The sequence below is a fragment of the Chrysemys picta genome, chromosome 1, assembly GCF_011386835.1.
Source record: "Chrysemys picta bellii isolate R12L10 chromosome 1, ASM1138683v2, whole genome shotgun sequence".
NCBI lineage: Eukaryota > Metazoa > Chordata > Testudines > Emydidae > Chrysemys > Chrysemys picta.
In genome coordinates, this window is record NC_088791.1 from 300757753 (window position 1) to 300780620 (window position 22868).

A 22868-nucleotide genomic window follows, 5' to 3' on the forward strand; every position below is an offset into this window, starting at 1 on the left:
GATTTCTGATGTTATTTCAAGAGTTTGATGTTCAGCATGATTATTTTCTTTCAATTCTGCCACATAATATCGCTCATAAGGCCCTAATTCAGCAAAGCACATAAGCCCCTACCTAACTTTAAGCACTTAAGTAGTCATATTGAAGTCAAAGTTACTAATCGTGTGCTAAAAATTTGACACACTTAAGTATTTTGCTCTATCCAGGCTAAATGCAGTACAGTGCATAACAGGCTAACATGAGCAGCCAAAGCAAAAACAAAGACAGTTCTGATAGTGCCACCTTGTGGTTAATTTGAGTTTGTTATCAGCAAACTGGATTTAGGTTTAAAAGTCTTGTCAGAAAATTCTGATCAAGAATTAAGCTTTCACTATAGAAGACAAATAGTTAATCTTTAGCTTGCGCAGTCCATTTACTGTAGTGCAAGAAATTAACAAATAAATAAAGTTTTCTTGATGTCAATAGAACAGTTACACATACAATGTTCTTTCTTTATAAAACAGAAATTCATATTTTAAAAGTTAAAGTTATGTTATTAAAGTAGAAAGTTAAAGCATTCAAAAGACAGAAAAGAAACAATTAACTTTATTCATGTTGGTGGGAAAGGCTAAACATAGACCAGTAGAGGAGGGTATACGGGCAAGATAGAAACCTGGACAATACACAGTTGACCCTGATCCCCCATTAGTACTAGTGAAGAGATGTACTTGTGCATTTTGGATCAAGTCCTTCAAATCCTGACTGAGGCCTCCAACAATACAGGAAATGAGGCTGTCAGATGATCTCCATTTTAAACCGCACACAGTAGTTTGTACTTCAACATTAACTTTTTAAGCAATGCACTGAACTGGAAGACCTAATATCTTCAAGTGCCTTCTTTATATGAAAAGAAAGCATGTAGGGCATATAAATATATAATGCATTGCTTTTAATAGACTACTATAATTTACATAATAGGAAATACTCTCAGTACTGGTACAATCTGGATAAAAATTAAGTAGGCTTTGGTAAACTTACTTTCCACAAGTAAATGGACTAATTAGATACCTTGCATTCTGACAAAGGAAACCTAGACTAGCCCCATTAAAACAAAACAAAAAAACCTTAAGAGAGCACACACATTCACATTTAAATTGGATGAAAGTATAGCTAGTATAACATTTTTTTTTAAATAAAACCCAAATATGTTTGCAGAAGACCAGCAGTGAGACTTCTTGTACAGTGATTGCACAAAGACTATACCGAAAGTTTAGAGACACTGAAACATGCCTTTCTTAAAGTTTTCTTAGAATATCAGGGTTGAAAGTGACCTCAGGAGGTCATCTAGTCCAACCCCCTGCTCAAAGCAGGACCAATCCCCAGACAGAATTTTGCCCCAGGTCCCTAAGTGGCCCCCTCAAGGATTGAACTCACAACCCTGGGTTTAGCAGGCCAATGCTCAAACCACTGAGCTAGTCCTCCCCCAAGACTAATCATCATCATCATGTTCAGTATCATTCTTTGTAGGTTACAGACTCAGAATGGATCTATTTGCTAAGAGAAGAAAAGATACCCTTACATGTGTTAGAAATAATCATGAATGTTTACTTACTTATACAGAACAGGTCTATCCTGCAGGGCTTCCATGGCCTGGGCGAGAACTGGAGAAATGTCACATGATTCTTGTGTCAAAGTCCTGCACTCACCTATAAAATAGCAATACAATATCAGGTAAACCTATGCTATTTAGACAGTAAAGACGGTGTAACATCTCTCATGTCCCAGAAAGATATTAGGCTACAAGTAGAGTCTCTTCATTTTACAATATAACTTTCAGAATATGTAACAGGTTGCCCATGTCTGTATCACTGTAATTTCCCCATGAGCAGTGTTTTTCTATATGAGTGATGTGGGTCTCAATTCTTAACAAACAATTTTTAAAAACAGTGTAAAATGAGACTTATTGAATACAGATTTGTGCATGCCATCAAGTTAGTATTTTTAAACCAGGAGTATTACTATATAAAAATTTAAATAAAGAGCATTACATGGTTTTAAAAGACTGCACATTTTACCTCGATTTTAAATGAAGCAGTGCCTACAAAGCGATAACCAGACACTCCTATACTGCAAGAAACAAGCTAGCTCAAAATGGAATAAAGCCACCTAAGGGAAAATTCTCACACTGGCCATTGATTTTGAGTGCTCTCACCCGCAGGCACTGCCCTTCCCCCACACCCTCCCCAGCTCCCATTGGCAGAGCCAGACCTGCTGCTGGCCTCTTTCGGGGCGCAGTGCGGTGTCAGAACAGGTAGGGACTAGCCTGCCTTAGCCGGGTAGCACTGCCAACAGGACTTTTAACATCCCAGTCGGTGGTGCTGACCAGAGCCGCCGCGACCCAGTGCCTTACATTCTTTAAAAACCACTGCTCTACAGTGTAGTGTCTTAGATTTCCTTCTGATTTAGTCAAAGAAAGGCTTCTAGCTAAGCTTACCCCCATTTTAAAAGAACTAAAAAGTTGATCACCCTAATATTCATAAATCTAAATCTTCTAAAAATAAAAATAAAAGTGTAACCCTACTTTGAGCCCATCTGTAAAGTCGCTCATAAGAAGTCTCTTGGAGCAAAGCCATCTGTTCCATAATTTCTAGGCTACAAAATAAAAATATTTTATTAGATGTTTATAGAAGCATCTAAAATTTAATGTAAAAGTTAGCATTATAAAGAAACGGAAATTTCAAAATGAATTCCTGTTACATGTACATTTTGTTCATATTTGCAGCGCCTTTTGTCATCATTTGAAAGAACAAATAAGGCATCTCCATACAATTACTGTTTTAACTATTAAATGACTACTTTGCAGTTATTCAGATTAAACTCACCCTGTTCTCTGTTGGTTTGTACGGAGAAGAATCTTGACATCATTATGAATTCGCTTTACTCTTCCTAATGCCTTGAAAAAATCCTTTAAAAAAATGAATTTAATGATTTAAAGCATTTCCAGTTTTTAAATGAAGAAAAATAAACTTAATAACAATACTAAAATGCTATACTGGAGGTTGTACTGACAACTATTTGATATTAGAAGTCAGCATTTTTGGATGAAGTGGCATATGCAACTGGGCAGAATGTCTCTTGCACAGCACGCACATGCTCACAGCAGCCTTGTGGCAACCACAGCAACTACATACATGGAAAAGTAACACTGGAATGACTTTTGTGGAATGAACATTTTGTCCCTTTTGAAACAGAGCAATCAGACTGCCTGCTTTTGCTCTTCTGTTTGGATTTTCTCCAGTGGTAAAAATGGCAACTGCCAGCAGCACATTTGGAACACCAGCAAATGTTCCGAGAATCACAATTAGGAAATCTCTGCCCTAAACACATTTCACTTTGTGACCTCTGCCATATCTAGAGTTTTGGCAAACATTTCTTACATCTACCGTCTGACCTCTCCCACATTGGGTTCAATTTCACATCTCCAGTAGTCTCACTTGCTTCTCCGTTTGGAGAATCATAGAATATCAGGGTTGGAAGGGACCTCAGGAGGTCATCTAGTCCAACCCCCTGCTCAAAGCAGGACCAATCCCCAGACAAATTTTTGCCCCAGATCCCTAAATGGCCCCCTCAAGGATTGAACTCACAACCCTGGGTTTAACAGGCCAATGCTCAAACCACTGAGCTATCCGTCCCCCCCACTGCCATTGCAAATCAGATGTGATAAAAACTGAACTTATCATTCCTCCCTATCCCTCTTTTTTCTCCATTAATTCTTGTTCAAATCTGAATGGAATAATAATCCACTAAGGAAACTAAGTATTTGCAGTGGACAAAATAAAATCCAGAGTTTTTTAATTGTAAATCATTCTGCATATAAAAATAAAAGCCAAAAATATACAATACACTATCAGCAGTTAAAAAGACTCCCACGATAGTCACTTTGTTGTATTTGATATTATCATTAAGGATGCACCATATTTCCACTACTGTCCCTGATTTGGAGGATTTATAACTAACACAGTAGAAAAATATAGGTTTTCTTTCATTTAAAAAAAAAATTAAAAGGCAAAGTTAGTCTTTGATTAATTTTGACATACAAGGTCTCCCCAGATAAAATATCTGAAATTTGAAACAATTTCAAAAGTGTTTTTTATAGGTTTAAAAATGTCTCTGTCTCTAAATCTGAAAAAGTACAGAATCATTGGGCATGCGTGTCAACTTTTTATTTCCTAAGAAGTTCATAATACTTTGCAGTGCATGCATGTCAGCCTGCACAGTAAACTTTGGCCAAAATGGGTTTAGACAACAGCTTAAAAATTACTCTACAGATATTTTCAGATTAAAGAGGCTGGTATTTTAAAGTTTTTAATGCATGAGTGTGGGAGTGGGGATTTGAGAACAGCTTTGCAAATTCACACACACTAAGCTACATAACAAAAATAGTAAATTTCTGACAGAAAATAATAAAAGCAAAGAAATCAAGGCTAACATGCACCATAAATTCTCTGCTAGCATAGCCCAATAGTTGTCTGGTGGCTTTCTGAATTAACCCTACTGTGCTTAATTATTGGAGGACACACATGAGGTCATTATGGTCCACTAGGCCTCCACTATATTTTTACACAGGAAATCTAATTTTAAAAATTGTTTTGTTTACTTGAAGTATTCATTGATTGTATAATCAACTACAGTATTTTCTTATCACCTGTGTTAAAGGTAAGAATCAAATAAAAGTATTTTCTGATACAGTTTTACCAACTGTGTTTTTCAATTCTGAGGAATGTATTCTCAAGACCTACAATAATATTTTTTTAAACACACTAGAATTATCTTCAGTCCAGGTCCATACTAGACTTGTAGCTAGCTGATTGTGCATCATCAAGTCTGCTGCTTCAGTACCCCAACTGCAATTCTATTCCCACAATTTCTGCACAGTCTTAGGTAGATTAAAAAGAATGCACAACAAAGGAATGTTCCCTGCTCTGCCCTGAGCCAAACGTTGAGTAAATTTACTCAATTATTGGGTGCTCATGTCCCCTACTCTTCTCCAGCCCTACCTACACAAAGAGAAGAGAGAAAACTTGAAAGGAGTTTCATAGAGTCATAGCTTATACTCCATTTAGACAGGGTAGGGAGAAATGATCTTCTAGCCATTGCTGGAGAGCTCACCAGGAGGAAATATACATTTTCTCCCAGGACGCCAAGGAGGAAGACAGCAGAGAACCCCCTTTTTCACAGGTGTGGTGTAGTGAGAAGGGTTAGGATTTGGATTTAGTTTAGTTTCTGACAGAGTCCGAACTTCAGCAACTTCATTCAGGAATGGGTGAGAGAATCTTTTAGGACTTGATCTTGTGAGTTATTGCACTCCCTCAACTGCAATTGGATTAGAGGGCATGCAGCACCTTGCAGGATTGCCTCCTACATTCAAGGAGGAGAAGGAGCATGGAGATAACTGCAGAAATAAAGGTTAGGGCCTAATCCAAAATCCACTGAAGTAAATTAAAAAAAAAAAAAAAAAAAAAAACCCTCAAGGAGTTTTGGATTAGGCCCTTGAGAAGTAAACATTTGAGAAAACTGTTTTATGAAAATGTCTGTATTTTGAACTTAATGTTTTCTATCACAACTGAAATGTTTCTTTCAAGGTAACATTTGATGTTTTATTAAGTACATGGCAATTACTCAAGTCCATGATCATTTAACGTGCTTTCTTTTGTGCTTTTGTTAGTATTGTTTATGGCTATCTGCTCCATGTCTTTAATAATGCTCTCACTGCTAACAGGATGTCTGCGGAAATGAGATACTGCATCTCAGCAGGTATTCTGTATTTAAATGAAAGTTTCCATGTAACTAAAATAATAAAAGCTATTAAATATACTTAATTCTCTGGATATTTTAATTGCTTTCGCCATAGAACAATGTGCTTTCTTAAGCAAAAACATATCAATATGTTTAAAAACTTAGTTTAGAAGGTGACTAAAAATAAGTGAGTCAGCACCTAATATTTCAAACAACAACAAATGAAACAATGAGGGAAAGTCCTACTTTAAATCAACTTAAACAAACAATTTATATATTGCCGTAGCCAAGTAAAATATATACACACACAATAGTGGTGCTACATAATCTGAAAGTACCATGAATTGTTAAGTTTCTTTACTTGGCCAAGACAGAGTTTTAACAAACTAAAAATATAGAATTTGAGGCTTTAAAAAAAAAATCATTTTACAGTGGAGGAGAAATACAACATTAAAATATCAATTTTATTGCCCCTCACCAGTCATTAATCAGAACAGAATTTTTTACTGTGATTATTTTTACTCATTATGGTATCCGGACACTTACAGACATCATTCTATTAAGAGATAAATTCATTCGATATAAAAGAAAAGTAACGATGTGACAGACCTTCCTACGTATGCTGCTCTAATAGTACTGTTGTGTTTTAACTCAGTACAAAACTTATAATGTATTTTGAGTTACCTCGGTAATTGGGCCATCTCTTGTGCCTCGAAGAAGGTTCATTTCATCTGGAGTCAGTTGGAATTTTTCTATGAAAGCACCTGCAACTTGTGCTTTCATTTCTAGTCTTTGACTGTAATAAAAGTGCCAAGGACATTAGTTTTTTATAGTATCTCTAACTTATTTTGTATCTACTGATTTTTGAAAATATTCATATTTTAAAAATCAATACTCTCTTTATTTCTAATAGTGCAATCTTACCCTCAGATACTTAAATTGCATCACCATATATCTGATATAATTACTTACTAAGCTCACACACATCTTCATCGATTTTACTCAGCAATGTGAGCGCATGCATTTGAAAGTAGGAACAAGTTACTAAAATATTCAGTTAGCATTTATATCATAGATTAACTGGCACAGGTATCCACACTTCCATAGTTCAATAGATGCCTGCCATTTCCTTTCAAGAAGTTCATTGTGAGAATGAAGTCTGCTTGAGCCTTTAGCTCATGTTTTCACAGATACAAAAAAGGCTATACCCACAGAACACCAGAACTGAACCAATTGGCATATTAACTCACCCACTTCTCTGGAGAACAGGTGCAATTTCTATTGAATAACACACTGTCAGGGCTCATTTACTAATTCCATACACCCTCAAAAATGTATTAGCCAGCTCCAATATGCTCTTGCCCCTTCGCTCCCACCCCCCCAGGTAAATCTCACAGACAATTAAATGGAAAAATCACTGAGTGGGCAGTATCTATGTGCACATTGGGGCAAATCCAGTCCTACAGTCATGGAAGGCCCTGAATGTAGCCCAATGGGTGTAGTTATGCAGAGGTCAATCTGCAGTGGCGGACAGCTTGCAGTGCTGCCTTCACTGCTTAACTAAGCTGCCTTCACTTAATGGCTGATCTGAGTTCCTCTAGTTCTGAAGAAATTTTTGGTTACTTTCTGGTTAAAAGTGGATAGCCACAAATAGACAGTTCAGCCTAAATCTATCTTTTACTATGATTTTTAAGTTATTTTTATAAATGTTCTTAACTGTACCCTGTTTACTTATACTGGCTTACATTTTCATAAATGACCAATGATTCTGGAAACTCAATTTTGAGGTGCTCTCCTTATGTGGCCTGATTTATAGAAGTACGGAGGCCCACACTCTCAGGAAATAAAGTCCATTTAAAGTGGTCTCAGGCTGACCACTTAAAAACTGAAGCACTCAAAATCAAGTCACTTTTGAATGTTTAGGCCAGTATTATTATTACAATCTTAAAGGCTTGGACATTTGAAAGGAACAGTCATACAACAATATGCTAATGTAGTTGCTCTGAAGAGAATTACCTTTCAAAAGAAAATACAAAAATAACTGTGTGAAAGCAGCCACCATTAGTTACCAAAGAAATGGAAAAAAGCAACAGTCCTCTCCTCTCAGGGTTCATTAGCCACATTAATAATCTTTTTATTCATATCCCCCAATCCATCTGCAACCATCCACCCACTGAAACTTCACTCCTTCCAAATGTCCTTATTTCATATGATCATCTCTCCACCCTTTCCCATCTCTCCACGGTGGCCACCAGGATCAGGAGTGATGCTCCTCCCAAAATAATGCTTTAAATCTACTCTAACCCTAATATGTCCTTGGTGACTGTCTGCCAGAACAACAAACTGACCCACTCTGAATTCTCACAATAATCAAATAATTTCAGTAAAACACAGCCTAATTCAGTAAAACCCTGAGGATTTGGGTTGAACTTGTCAAATATCAGTGTTACACATTGCATGCAGCAAAATATGCAAGAGCCTCTAGGTGGCAGCAATGTTTTATCTCTATCTTATACAATTTAATTTGATTATAAAAGAGGAAAATGATTAAAACAAGAATCCTATCAATTTGTGTGTTAATTAAAACTCTATTGCTTACTCATTGTTATGTTAATCAAATTGACATTCAACTGATAATGTGTTTAACGTAGTTTAAAACCCCTCTTTCTACATTACACATCCACCTCATACTTAGGCTTCCATCAAAATATGTTAATGCTCTTCTTTAAGGGACTTTTGTGTAACAAAGGACTTCTTGCCCGTCCAAGGGATTTAAATTAGTTTCTTAAATCTAGGTCCAGAACTAGATTATACTGCACTTATGTTTAGGCTTGGAAGAATTTGATTTTTACTTCTTTATAATTTCAATGGATAATACTGATGTTTATTTTAAAGCATTTTTTCCCATTTTTATCTAGTTAAATGTTCACAGTTGCATGAAATTATGGAGAGGTCAGACAATTATTTAATGACAGTAGATGTTGAGATTCAAAACGTTAAAGCTTTATAAACCACTGAAAACTTGTCAACATCAGATATCGAAATATTCAAAGTAAATATCCTTAAATGAACATATCATACCTGTTTTTACTATTCATTCTTTAGTTCATTTGTAACAAGCCTAATTCAAAAAGCCTAAATAACTGGATTTTGACTCTAATGAATTCTAAAGCAGCATTTTTCTTGCTTTGTCTATTTGTAAAATTCAATTATAGATAGAAATATTTTTGTTGGGTTGTGGTGTACTGTGAAATTGAAGTTTACTGACATTTATCAATAAAAATGTAATCCTTCCAAGCCTATTTATGTTGACTAGTACTTTATTGTGAAAGTAGCCCCACTGATTTCAACATGAATAAGGGTGACAGAATCTGACTCCTAGGCAGCAGGAGACTGGAAAAATCAACCAACGTCTTCCACATGGCAGTATACAGCATTAATATAAAGCCACTTACACTTGAATTTTTTTTAAAGTAGTATATTTTCTTGAACAACAGCATGCATGTGAACTTTGTAGTTAAAATAAATTGTGGAATTTAATATAATAGTTCCAAGAGCCATCAATTCAACAGAAAGCAAGCACAATCGAAAATACTGCTAATGCGTGCGTTAGTGCATTGCTAACACACACGAGGCAAAAATGCTGTGCAGTTTACAGAGTATGTACAACAACAAAAATTAAAGGGAGGAGCATCTCTTAGATGTACAACATAATAAAGAGATTTGTCTAGTACCTGGTAGTTTTTCAGGCCCTATTATTTTATCTGACATAGTGGAGATCATTTTAAAATTGTGTGCAGAGCATGTACATTATAGCAGAGGGTATGCAGATACTGTACTGCTATGCAAAATACAATGGTTCCTTTCAAAAGTCAACTCTGCATAAAAGAACAAAACTAACATATCATGGGAACATACCACCAATGCAAAAGGGGGAAGTACCAAACACTGTTGCACTTTAAGCTCTCAGGGGGAAACTAGTGAAGAGCCATTTCCCAGTTAATAGTTACCATGGAAACAGAATACTTCTGTGAGAACACTCAAACTGCTGGGAAAATTATGCACTTCATGCACTTTTCCCTTGAACCAAACACAAAAGTGCTCTGTTAGGATTATCACCTAGACTCCTCAATGAACGAGGTGGGGGAGAGAGCGCCTTTTCTGAGGTTCAGTTTTATATTGCTACCGAACATTTCCTGGCAGTCTTAGTCACCTTCATATGAAGAGTCACAGCAGCACATTCTGACCCCTTGAGAAATTAATTTCAGTTTACTGCACTAAGGATTCATCACATTTTAAAGCTTTGAAATTTACAAGTTTCAAGATCAAAGTGTTTTAAACAAACAAAAAAGCATAAAAAGAGACCATAGCCATCATTTTTAACTCTCCCACACCCAGTTGTTAGAAAAATGTTTTTCAATTCTGCTTTTTCAGGGAACGTTTACTAGGAAGGAATATACACAAAATAAAACATAGGATGACTTCTTCTGGAGACACTGGTAAGTACAAGGAAACCATCCACAAACAAGCACTTCAGCAGCAAATAGGAAAACAAATGTTGTAAATGCAGAGTGGTAATGTACCATTAATGTTTGTGTTTTATATTTTACCGAATAAGCACACATTTTAATACAAGAGGTTAGAACCATTAGTTGCTGAATGTCTTCACGTAGTAAGTCATAGGATATAATAAAGAAAAACTATAAAACAGTAAAAATTTTAAAGTCATACTAAATAGCCTCAATGCAAGCTAGGGTTGCCAACTTTCTAATTTGCACAAAACCAAACACCTTTGCCCCAGGGTCCCTTTTCCACCAGGCGTTCAGGTCGAAAACTGAACATCTGGCAACCCTAATGCAAGATGACAGACAAGATGGGTGAAGGAATACCTTTTATTGGGCCAACTTCTGTTGGTGAGACACAAGCTTTTGAATTTACACAGAGCTCTGTGTAGACTCAAAAGCTTCTCTCTCTCACTGAAAGAAGTTGAGCCAATAAAATATGTTACCTCACCCACCTTGTGTCTCTAATATCTGGGACCATCACGACTACAATACCACATACATTAATACAAAATGGGCAGGCCTACCTTACAATATTAAAGATCTGCACAAGCACTGGCATAAAGACACTAACCTTCCACCATTAAATCTTTTAGGGGAAAATGAAGCAAGCTAAATCACAAGCAATACTTTAGGTGCCAGATGATATTAACAGCACTGAAATGGTACAAAACTTCTTCCTTTATGTACTATGGTTAACAAATTCTAAGATTACTAAATATTACAACTAAGCAAATTATTCATTGCAAAGAAATTCACTAAATTTAATCTATTTTTCTGTTCATGAGCCAATCTTGATTTCAGTGAATAAGTTCTCTTTTGTAAGCATTCAGGTAACTCAACCAAACACCAGCTTTACTCTAAAGCTAATTTGCATGAAACAATTTCATTGGTTGAATGAGGGAAACTGCACAGATGGTGCATTGCCTGGCCCAAATGATACACCCAGTAACACACAACACAAGCATACACATTAAACCCAAATACACAGCCTCTCAACACAGTACACAGTTCCTCATTTGCCACCTGCACAAGTCCACAGAATTCTCCCAGCACAACATAACCCACCAACAACTCAATACAACCCACAACATCATTCTAAAGCAGGGGAGGGCAAACTTTTTGGCCCAAGAGCCATATCTGGGTGGGGAAATTGTATGCAAGGCCATGAATGTAGGGCTGGGGCAGGGGGTTGGCATGCGGGAGGGAGTGCGGGGTGTGGGAGGGACTCAGGGCAGGGGGTTGGGGTGCAGGAGGGGGTGCAGGGCAGGGGGTTGGGGTGCAGGAGGCATGCGGCAGGGGGCTTAAGGCAGGGGGTTAGGGCACTCAGGGCAGAGAGTTGGGGTGCAGGAGGCATGCGGCAGGGGGCTTAAGGCAGGGGGTTAGGGCACTCAGGGCAGAGAGTTGGGGTGCAGGAGGCATGCGGCAGGGGGCTTAAGGCAGGGGGTTAGGGCACTCAGGGCAGAGAGTTGGGGTGCAGGAGGAGTTCAGGGAGCGGGCTCCGGCCCAATGCTGCTTACCTAGAGCAGCTCCGGGATGGCAGTGGCATGCAGCGGGGCTCAGGCAGGCACTCCTGGAAGTGGCCAGCATGTCCTGGGGGTGGGGTGGGGCAGGCTGCTCCGCTGCACGCTGCCCTCGCCTGCAGGTACCACCCCCGAAGCGCCCATTGGCCACTGTTCCCCGTTCCTGGCCAATGGGAGCTGCAAGAGGTGGTGCCTGCAGGCGAGGGCAGCGCATGGAGCCCTCTGCCCCCTCTTCCCCCAGGGACGTGGTGCCGGCCGCTTCCAGGAGCCGCGCAGGGCCAAGGCAGGCAGGGAGCCTGCCTTAGCCCTGCTGCGCCACAGAGCTGGCAATCCTGCAGGTCAGACTGAAAGCCCTGACAAGCTTTCCAGCCCGTGGGCCGTAGTTTGCCCTCCCCTGCTCTAAAGCCTAGAATCTCTGTTGAGTCAATGTGAAGAAATGAAAACAACTACAAGCACGGTTGAGAGCTCTGTTTGTTCAGAATACTACCAGGTTCAATCATCAGTGGAATCTGTGGTCTGTTACAATTCAATTTTTAAGTTCTACGCCATTTGCTGCTTTCTTACACATGTGAATTTACGAATTACACCCATGCGACAACATGGAATTTCAACTACTATTATTGAATTAAATGGCCATGAACCAACCAGCCATCCAGAATTCAAAAGGAAGTTCACAAAAATCAGTTTTTCAGTATTTCACAATGTGGTCTCCAAAAGAAGGTTGATACAGACAAATGAGAAAGTTGTTTTACATCAAATAACTTTAGTTCCTTGTCAGGATGAACCTCTTTTTGTAGGCCACATTATTAAATACAACTCTGAGCCTGATTCTTGTTTATACTAAGGCAATGTTTGGGCAGTGTCAAGGAGCTTAAAATGGGCATATATGCTCACTGTAATGCCCTTTTACACTCTTACAGTGATGTAAAATAAGGATCAGGACCATAGTTTTTAATGCATTCATGATTTCTCTTATGATGAAAGGTTAATGTTCCAACCAGCATTAACCTGCACTAATTTTCCCATTAAGAACTTACTTGTTCATCTTTAAGAATCATAGAAATGTGGGGCTGGAAGGAACCTTGAGAAGTCCCCCAATGGTGGGGCAGGACCAAGTATACCTACACCATCCTTCACAGGTGTTTGTATGTATAACCTATTCTTAGAGAATGATTCTTACAGACTGATTCAGACTCAGCTCAGTTCTAATACAGGATTATACTTAGCACACACAAAAATTCCCAATAGATAGATAATGTTCAATTGCAGTGCAGGTGGCCCATAGCTAGCATTGTCTGAAATAGATGAATTTCCTAATGTAGATCAATGGCCCAAATTGCATCTGTTATATCATTTTTTATAGTGGCAAAACTCCACTGACCAGAGTGGAATTATTCCTCCTTAATGCCTCATTACTTATGCTTTATATATTGGTATATGTGAGAGGAGAATCAGGCTCCAGGTCTTAACTTTTCCCTCCCAAAATTAATTTGTATTGAACTTTAGGCAATCAGTCGATCTTCCACATGAAATATTCTTCACAGAAAGTGTAATTCCAGCAAGATTCAAAAGGTCAGGACACAAAGTACAACTCAGTAGTACAAATCACCACTTTCTTTTCTCCATGGATACTGATGAAAGCATATTTCTCCAACCCGCAACAAACATTGCTGAACTTCCTGAAGTCCTTCTAAATCAAATTACTAATGGGAAAGTAATCTATAAAAAAAAAATCCAACACATCAATAAGATTCTCAGCTAAGGGAGTACTATACAATGTGCAAGATTACTGTAGCAGAATGCATGTTTATTGAAAACATTGTTCCCAGTGAAAGGCTTTCAAGCCTGTTTTTCTGAGAACTGTGGGTGCTCTCTCTATGCTCACTCTTTTTTCCTTTATAAATAGTATAAACACTAGTAATGCATTTAAGACAACCATAAAAATAATTTATAAAATATAGTTAAACGTTATTTGTTTAAAGCTTATTAATGTTTCATCTTGTTTAATTTACTTAATGCTACAGGAAACAAATGCTCCAGAATCAATATAACTAACACAGCTACATGTTCCAATAACACAATAGGTTCTTTTTTTGGATTCATTTTTATTAAAACAAAACCAAAACAAATATAAATGAAAGATTGCTACAAAGAGATACATTTACTGTTCTCAATTTATCTAGTTTTAATGGCATGCTCATACAAGCCGTTTCAGTTTTAAAATAACAAATGCATTTTAAAAATAATGACCCACAGCAGACAATACACCTCTTATAACAGCATGAAAATTGAGGAGGAGCTTTTAAAAAAGTTTAAGGTATTTAGAAGCACAAGTCTCACTGAAAGTTCTTAAATCCCTTAACGAGATAAGAAGGGTGAGGTAATATCTTTTACTGGACCAACTCCTGGAAGTGACAAGCTTTTGAGCTATGTAGAGCTCTTCTTCAGGTCTGGGAAAAGCACTCAGGGCAAGTCTACACTTAAAATGCTGCAGCAGTGCAGCTGTGCTGCTGCAGCGCTTCAGTGAAAATTCTACTATGCTGACGGGAGAGCTCTCTTAGCATAGTTAATCCACCTCCTTGAGAGACGAGAAGTCCTCCTTGTCAACATAGCACTGTCTACACCGCCGGATAGGTCGGTATAACTGCCTCACACAGGGGTGTGGAATTTTTCACATCCTTGAGTGATGTAATTACATTATGTAAGTTTATAGTGTAGCATAAGGTAGTTAACACATACTCTATGAGACCGTTCACGGTGAAGTGCCCAGTTAACACCTCTGCAGTCATCACAGGACAAAAAGGGAGATATGACTGTATTAAGTCATAAATCCAGTGTCTTTATTAAGACCATGATTTTTAGTGTCTAGCACAGTTATGAATTTAAGCTCCCAGGCACAACTTTTGAAGGTGTAGTGTAGGTTTCCTTTGAAGATGAGCACTGAGAGGTCAGATATGGTGTGCTCATTTTGAGAAAAGTGTACGCCCACAGGTGATGTGGTGTTTTTGTCTTATTTTTATGTGAGAGTTCATTTAAAAGTGTGGTGATCGTCTGGTTTCACCCACATAGTTGCTATTAGGGCCTATCACAGCATGTGGTGTACCTCATCCAGCACATTAAATGCCCCATTAGTTACTCAAGAGTTATGTAACCCTCTCTCTCTCTCTCTCTCTCTCTGTATATATGTATATATATGTAAAATATTAAATAAAAACTACATTAAAAGAATGTTACGGTCACAAAGTCAAGCACTCAAAGGTTAGGAAATGCCATACTTAAGCATGCCTAAGCAACCTAAAATTGTCCCCCTTAGGTGTATGCATTACGATACAGTCTTTAAACGATCACTTACAATTTTTTCCACATGGGAAAACAACATATTTTGAACTAATCTCATTCTTGAATATTGCCACCTTTTAGTTGAAACTTTACAAAAATCAGCTTAAGGCAGACTTAGCGTGACAATTTTCATCCCAAATGGTAAAAGTTTGGCAAAGTTATAAGCAACTGAAGACTGAGTCTTATGATAGAAGGTTTCAGAGTAGCAGCCGTGTTAGTCTCTAAGGTGCCACAAGTCCTCCTGTTCTTCTTATGATAGAAGGTAATGGGCAAACAATTAGAGGCAGTGTTGCCAGTTCCTCTTATAATAAACTATGTACTGTTATATCCAGAGACCCCAACCAGTTTCAGGTCACCATAGTCTTAGGCCCTTTACAAATGCAGACAACTCTTCCTCACTCCTCCCCTCCCTCCCCCAAAAAAGAGAGTCCTGAGAAGATACAATCTAAGAACACAAGCAACATATGAGAGGAGGGGAGGCGGGAGGTGATGGGGAGAAGAGATGGGGAGAAGAACACAATACAATATTCAAGTCACTTAATTATACTTACATAACAAATGGTAACATTTTAATTGTGCAAAAATTAGTTCTGCTTTCCTGAACCAGCCTGCTTCAAAAATGCAATAAATACCTATGAAGTGTTTTTAGAGTGTTATAAGGAGCACAATAAAGCACAAAGGAATCGTCCTTTTTAGCTTCTTACTAGATTTTTAGCTTCTTACTAGATTTCAGATCACAAGCTACTTTGAATCTGAGCTACTTGTTTGACACATACAAATGCTTTGGTGCCAAGATTGTTGGAAAACTGTCATCATGTAGGTGTCCCTTAATTGGTTGAGAGCCTGCTTGAGTCTTATCTATTTTAGTAAATTGGTGGGAATCGCTCATAATTTAGTTTTATCACTTGCTGTCTTTCCTCAGTTCCTTACCCTTATCATGCATTAGGAGTGTATTTCAATAGGATAGCTCAGTGGTTTGAGCATTGGTCTGCTAAACTCAGGGTTGTGAGCTCAATCCTTGAGGGGGCCACTTAGGAATCGTGGGCAAAAATCTGTCTGGGGATTGGTCCTGCTTTGAGCAGGGGGTTGGACTAGATGACCTCCTGAGGTCCCTTCCAACCCTGAGATTCTATTATTCTAATAGGTGGAATAAGTAAGTTAGTAAAATACCTTCATATGATATAAATTAAAAAGGAAAGCTGAATTGCTCAATTTTTGGTAACAATCTGAGTTGTGCGGGGAGTATGTCCAAGGAGAACTGGGCCCTAGTTCATCACTGTTGTCCAATATATACATGAAGAATAGTTTTTGGTTTGCTTGTGAAGGATCTTGTAGAGCTACAGTATGTTTCAGAAAACAGATGGCAAAGATAAACATAATTTCTAGTAGCTTTACACATTAGTCAAGGTTTTGTATCCTACGGCAAAGATTAGCACCAATAAAGACATGTAATCCCATAAAGTACCAAAACCTGTAGATTACAAGTCTGTCCTGACATACATATTTCCCTAGCATAAAACAAAGTGCAATTCAAAGTATAATAACAAAGCAAGAAAAGAAATGATGCATCCGATGAAGTGGGTATTCACCCACGAAAGCTCATGCACCAATACGTCTGTTAGTCTACAAGGTGCCACAGGACTCTTTGCTGCTTTTACAGATCCAGACTAACACGGCTACCCCTTTGATACAAGAAAAGAAACAATCTCAAGGCAATCCTCCAATGCTGTCCTCAATAGTGAGTGTGAAGGGCATGCTGCAGCAGGTATTTTCCTGTGTATTCTGAGTGGAAAAGATGACAGAGCAGTAAAATTGTCCTGAAGGTATGGAGAATGAAAGAGAGAGAAATTGTAGTTTCAAAAGTGTTATGTCACTTCTTGAGACCCATCATAAAAACTGTTTAAATAGCTCTTCAGCCTATAGTAGCTCAGTTCTTGCTAATTCTTGATTTTGATGAAAAACAACTTGCTACTCTTTTTTCATCCAATGTATAATGCTTTATAAATATATGAGAGAGGTCAGTGGCGTGGACATGCTTGTCACTCTCAAGATGCTTGGCAATTTGCCATCAGGATGACTAGCATATACATCAGAATTACAAATTCACTGCAAGTGAAATCAAATCATAACCCACAGTAGAACTAAGCAGGATACATAAATATTTGTCCATTTTCTGCTACTGCATAGGACTTTCTCTCTCCCATGATGGCTGTGTATCTTGGATTCTGTTACACTGTTTATATCCAACACACTTATTAGGAAAGTCCAGCTGTGAATTAATGTCAAGATTAGATATAGATGGAACATGTAATAAATCCCAATACACAGCACAGTTAAGACTGAATTGAGATACACAGAATCTTAAAACAAAAATGAGACAGGTAAAGAACAGTTTGTCCCCACAAAGTGCCACCACTGCATCCCAGAAGGACCTAAGAGCAACCACATCTAGAGGAGGTTAGGTCAGTGTGCAGTAAAGGAGGATGGAACAGTCTCCATTACTACGCTTTTTAAGGTCTTTTTTACAATAAAAACTGCCAACATTCAATTATTATTAATGGAAATTTAAATATCTTTTCAGCAGACTTTCACTGTCATCAATTCATTTTTATTTCCAAGCACTACTCTTTTTGTGGTCTTTCTTAAATCATGCCTCTCTTAAAAAGTGGCTGTAAAACTGGCATGGTGGGATTCCATTTTATCTTTTCAATTACTTCACTACCAAAGAAACTGCTAGCCCTGCCAAATCAATGTGTGATATGAAAGTCAAGCTGGGTACTTTCAGGTTGCACATTACCATCAGTAATAAGAGATTCTGCAGTTGGAACTTAATAATTTTATTAATGATACATGGACCAGAAAAGAATCTTGCGCACTCTACCATATCTGTATTGGCTTTGCAGTACTAAAAAGAGGAAAAAGCTGTGAAATCTTATTTTAAATCACTAAAACAACTAATTACCAGATTGGCCAGTAAGAATTTTACATAGTAACTTTTCTGAACACAATTGCATTCTGTACCCAGGTATGCATTGATAAGATATGCTTTTTTAAAAACCAAACTACAGCACATGGTTTGTTCATCTTTTATTTGTTTCAAGGTAAAAAACAGATCGGCAAGATTTACAAGGCACATCTATGTGGTAAATGTGACTGTCTTATAGAAACATTTAATATTTGTATTGAGTCGCAAATAATTTTAAGATAATTATTTCGAAATATACATCCACCTTGGTAGTGAAAAGAAATTTAAGCGGTCACTGATTCTAGCCATTCTTAAACAAGAATTAAATGTTCAATGATTCATAACAAATCTGTGGATGGAAATTCTAGACAAAAGCAACATAAAGCCCCAAGACAAGAAAAAGTCAATCAGCTCATTATGGCTCATTACTTTCAATATTTTGTTTCTCCCAAGAAAGCATTCAATTGTTTCCTAACTGATCTCAGCAGCTCAGCCTGAACAATCTTGCCCAATAGGCATTTCCATTTATATATATAAAAACTTTGCTTAGCAGAGCACTTGAATTTTTATCTCCAGTGTAATAAAATGTGTATTTGGGCTGACAAAGAATTAAATGTAGTATTTAAACACTCATTTTATCCGTTTAAACTATTTTCAGAATTACAGCATTACTTTAGTCTTTTGGATCACACATTCTTTTCCCTTATCTTATTCTGATGGTGCTCGCTAGGTACTACAGTCTCTCCACCTTTCCAGTAATTCATTTTGCGGGATAAAATTTTGATACAGCACAGACCAGAGACAGCATTCCCTCCAAAAAGAAAAAAAACCTTACCAACTTGTTTCAGATACATGCCTCATATTTAAACCATGCTACAGTGAACACTTAAATGGAATATAAGCTTTTCATAATACTTATCTAACGAATAATAAAGGTTCTGTGAAAAAAGAAAAGGTAGCATACCTGTAGCCTACTTATTTCAAAGTGATTTGTAGGGTAAGAATAATACACAATGCTGTGTAATACTGCACTGAAAGATCCTATGTCACAAAATCATCATAATTGGTAATGTATTTTATCTGACCAAAAAATGTTCTGTATCTATATAACAGTGGGCAGAATTGAGCCCAGTTATTTTAACTACTGAAATAATCTTACAATCTCAGACCCAAAAATGTATTTAATAGACAATGTAAGACAGCTAAGGTTGATGTTAAAACCCACAGATGCATCAAATTTCTGAATTTTACTATTAAAACAAATACAGAGCCCTTCACAAAGAAACAAGCTATATGTACGCAAGTGCTTACTATCTTTAAAAAAATATTCTACATTAAAATAATGTCCAAAGGCTTCTTAAGCATATACAAAAGTAAGGAATTTCTTTCTATATTGCTATTGTATTCCTTGCCTACCTGGTTTATCTAGGCATTACAACTCATTTCATGTTCATGATTCACCACTGTTCTGAGGCCCCCACGAAAACCATCTGAGCTGCAATTGCTAGAAAATAAACAAAATGAAAAGGATGCATAGCTAAACAAGTACCTGAAGAGAATTACTAGAGTAGCAGGTTTAGATAGGCCCACAATAGCAGATCTAGGAAAGCCTCCATAGAACCCAGGCCCCAGGCATACCATGCTGACGTAAGGTGTAAATATGCTCCTAAATCTTCACCACTGTGAGCTGACAAAAGGACTTGTCCACATTATGGGCTAGATTTTCAAAAGAGCTCAACATCCTACAAATCCCATTGTCTTCACTGCTGTGGCCAAGCTTGTAGGATCAGAAGAAGCCCCTAAAGGAAAAGAGCCAACTTCTTTGTTTAGGATTATTTTATGGTAATCCAGAGGAGGACCCTTCATTTACAGACTCCATCAATTTCCCCAAGTCCTTCTCTAAGTCAAAAAGTTATCAATAAGTGGCATGGCCAGCTCAAAAGCCTTCAAAGTTTGTCTGACTAACCAGGAACTAACGAGTCAAATGACCTGTGAACAGCATATGAGGCAACTATACTTCAAGCAAAAAGAAAGGATAAACAACCAACCTATAGAACATAACTGAATAACCCTGCAAGGTCCCTGCACTGGGCCACTATCTTTGGCAGCTACCTTGGAAGAGATCAATGGGAATAATCTGCAAAGATGGAAGCACTAAATGAAGTCTCAGAGGACTTAAAGACTTCTTTTAGGCTACGTCTACACTACCCGCCTGAATCGGCAGGTAGAAATCGATCTCTCGGGGATCGAATTATCGCGTCTTGTTGGGATGTGACATTCAATCCCCGAATCGGTGCTTATACTCCACCAGCGGAGGTAGGAGTAAGCGCCGTCGACGGGGGAGCCGCGGAGGTCGATTTGCTGCCGTCCTCACAGCAGGATAAGTCAGTTCCGATACGTTGAATTTGTAGCTGAATTTGCGTATCTTAAATCGACACCCCTCCCCCCCCATAGTGAGGACGTTTTTCTTGCCCACTGGCTACCCTGGAAAAATGGCCTACCCTTTCTAGAATAGTGTGATTCCTGCAAAACATGAGCAGCTACCTTTAAAGGAGAGTATTAAGACCTGTGATTTGTGTGAGACGAGACAAATGAAGAGAGGTCTATATGTCTGTGAGGTAATTAAAATGTTGTAAAGTAAGGGGAAAAAAGATCTTGGCATTATTTCAATGCTTCAAACAAGTATTTTGTTTGTATTTGTGAGACCCAATTGAAAAAGGTCTCCATCCCCCATTCCAGAGTCTGAGTATTTTTATTTGTTTTAGTTTTAAGTGAACCTAATTGCCAGACAATTTCAAACTCAATACTAATTACAACACCTATTAACAAAATGTTCTTTTAAGTGAGAGCTGAACAGGCATGAGGTAAGCCTTATTGAGTTTTTACCTGTCATTTATTGAAAACATTCTTAAGAATGTAATAAAAATATATCATTGTTTAGAGTCAATGCTAATCCATTTAAGAATCTTACCACTCATGTAAGAGGGAAATGTAAGAGGAAAAATTATGTGGGAAAATAACTTGCAACATCATTTGCAAGCACAAACACAATTTAGGTCCAGAAGTCGAGGGCAAATGGATTTTCCCTATATCAATCACTTATTTTTTGGTACAAATGATATAGTTCACAAAAAATGAGCATGCATTATTGATTATTTGGTGTACCTAAATATACCAGGTTGAGGGTACCTTTGAAAACTAGGCCCTTCATATTCATTCCACTGGCTTCCTTTTCTCCACCACATCAAGATTAAACTTCTAGTTTCCCCTTAAAGGCCTTCAACTGCCCCACACTCTGCCCTGCCTGCATATCCACTTTAGTCCCTTATCATAGTTCCCTGTTTCCCAATAACGTCAGCCTCTCCCACAAACATTTTTGTATTCTTCTTGTCACAGTACCCCCTATGCTTGGAGTGCCGCACAAGCCAAGTCCACTCAGTCACTAAGTCTCAACGAAATCATTCAAAACTCACTTAAATTCATATAATCACAGAAATGGAGGGCTGGAAGGAGATCTAGTCCAGCCTACCACAGTGAAGCAGGACCATGTATACTTAGACCATCCCTGATCAGTATTTATCTAACCTGTTCTTAAAAACCTTCAATGGTAGCAATTCCACAACCTCCCTTTGAAGCCTATTTCAGCGGTTACCCATCCTTATAATTAGAAAGCTTTCCTATTATCTTTCCGAATAACTTTTCCGAATATCTAACCTAAATTATCCTTGCTGCAGATGAAGCCTTCTTGCCATACCTTCAGTGGACATGAAGAACAATTGATCACTGTCCTATTTATAACAAATCTGTGCATATTTGAAGACAGTTATCAGGTTCCCCGCCTCAGTCTTCTCTTCTCAACTGTCCACACTGTTGGCTCGTATTCAATTTGTGATCCACTATAACCCCCAGATTCTTTTAACCAGTACTACACCCTACCCAATATTCCCCATTTTGTAGCTCTGCATTTGTTTTTTTTCTTCCTAAGTGCAATATTTCGCACTTGTCTTTATTGAATCTCAATCTTATTGATTTCAGACAAATTCTCCATACTAATTATCCATACTAAATATTAATATATAGGATATCTACTGCTTCCCTCCTATTCACTAGGCCAATAACACCACCAAAAAAGGCAATTAGGTTGGTTTGGCATGATTTGTTCTTGACAAATCCAGGTTAGCTATTCCTTATCACCCTATTATCCGCTCAGTGCTTACAAATTTCATTGTTTGATAATTTCTTCCAGCATTTTTCTAGGTATCAAAGTTAAACGTCACAGTTCAGGGCAATGGCTCCTGTATTCTCCCTTTGTAGTCCATGAAGGGCACCCACTTTAGGCTTCTGGCTCCTCAGCAGTCACCTCTCTTGGGCAGAGACCTGTGTCCCTCTCCCTCCTAACTGAGGTGTCTCCAAGCTGCACAGTTCCCTGGCAACACTGCATTATTCCCAGCAAGCCAGACTGCCAGAACAGGCCAGTACCTGCATTTTGCTTCCTCTTTGAAGGCTATCAACAGTGTAATGGCACATCGCCATAAGTTACCACAAAGATTTTTCTAAGCAAGCACATTTATTCTTAAGGTAAAAGCATAACAGAGGAAATATATTTAAAATGGTTAAAAAAACCCTACACTACTTTTAGGTAAAAATTAGCAAACTTTGCAAAAGGGCTATGAGGGTGAGAAACTGTTTTAGCCAAAGGATTGTAG

At 37.9% G+C, this 22868-nt stretch overlaps 1 protein-coding gene across 1 annotated transcript in view; it reads right to left on the bottom strand.

The window, feature by feature from the left end:
• COG6 (component of oligomeric golgi complex 6) overlaps positions 1-22868 on the bottom strand; it is a 90314-nt gene that overhangs the window by 50866 nt on the left and 16580 nt on the right. Inside the window, exons 5-8 of the mRNA XM_005305611.5 lie at positions 6458-6569; positions 2860-2942; positions 2559-2629; positions 1590-1683 (exon numbers count right to left, since the gene is read on the bottom strand). Of these exons, the coding sequence (XP_005305668.2) occupies positions 1590-1683; positions 2559-2629; positions 2860-2942; positions 6458-6569 (360 nt within the window). The remainder of the gene's footprint in view (positions 1-1589; positions 1684-2558; positions 2630-2859; positions 2943-6457; positions 6570-22868) is intronic.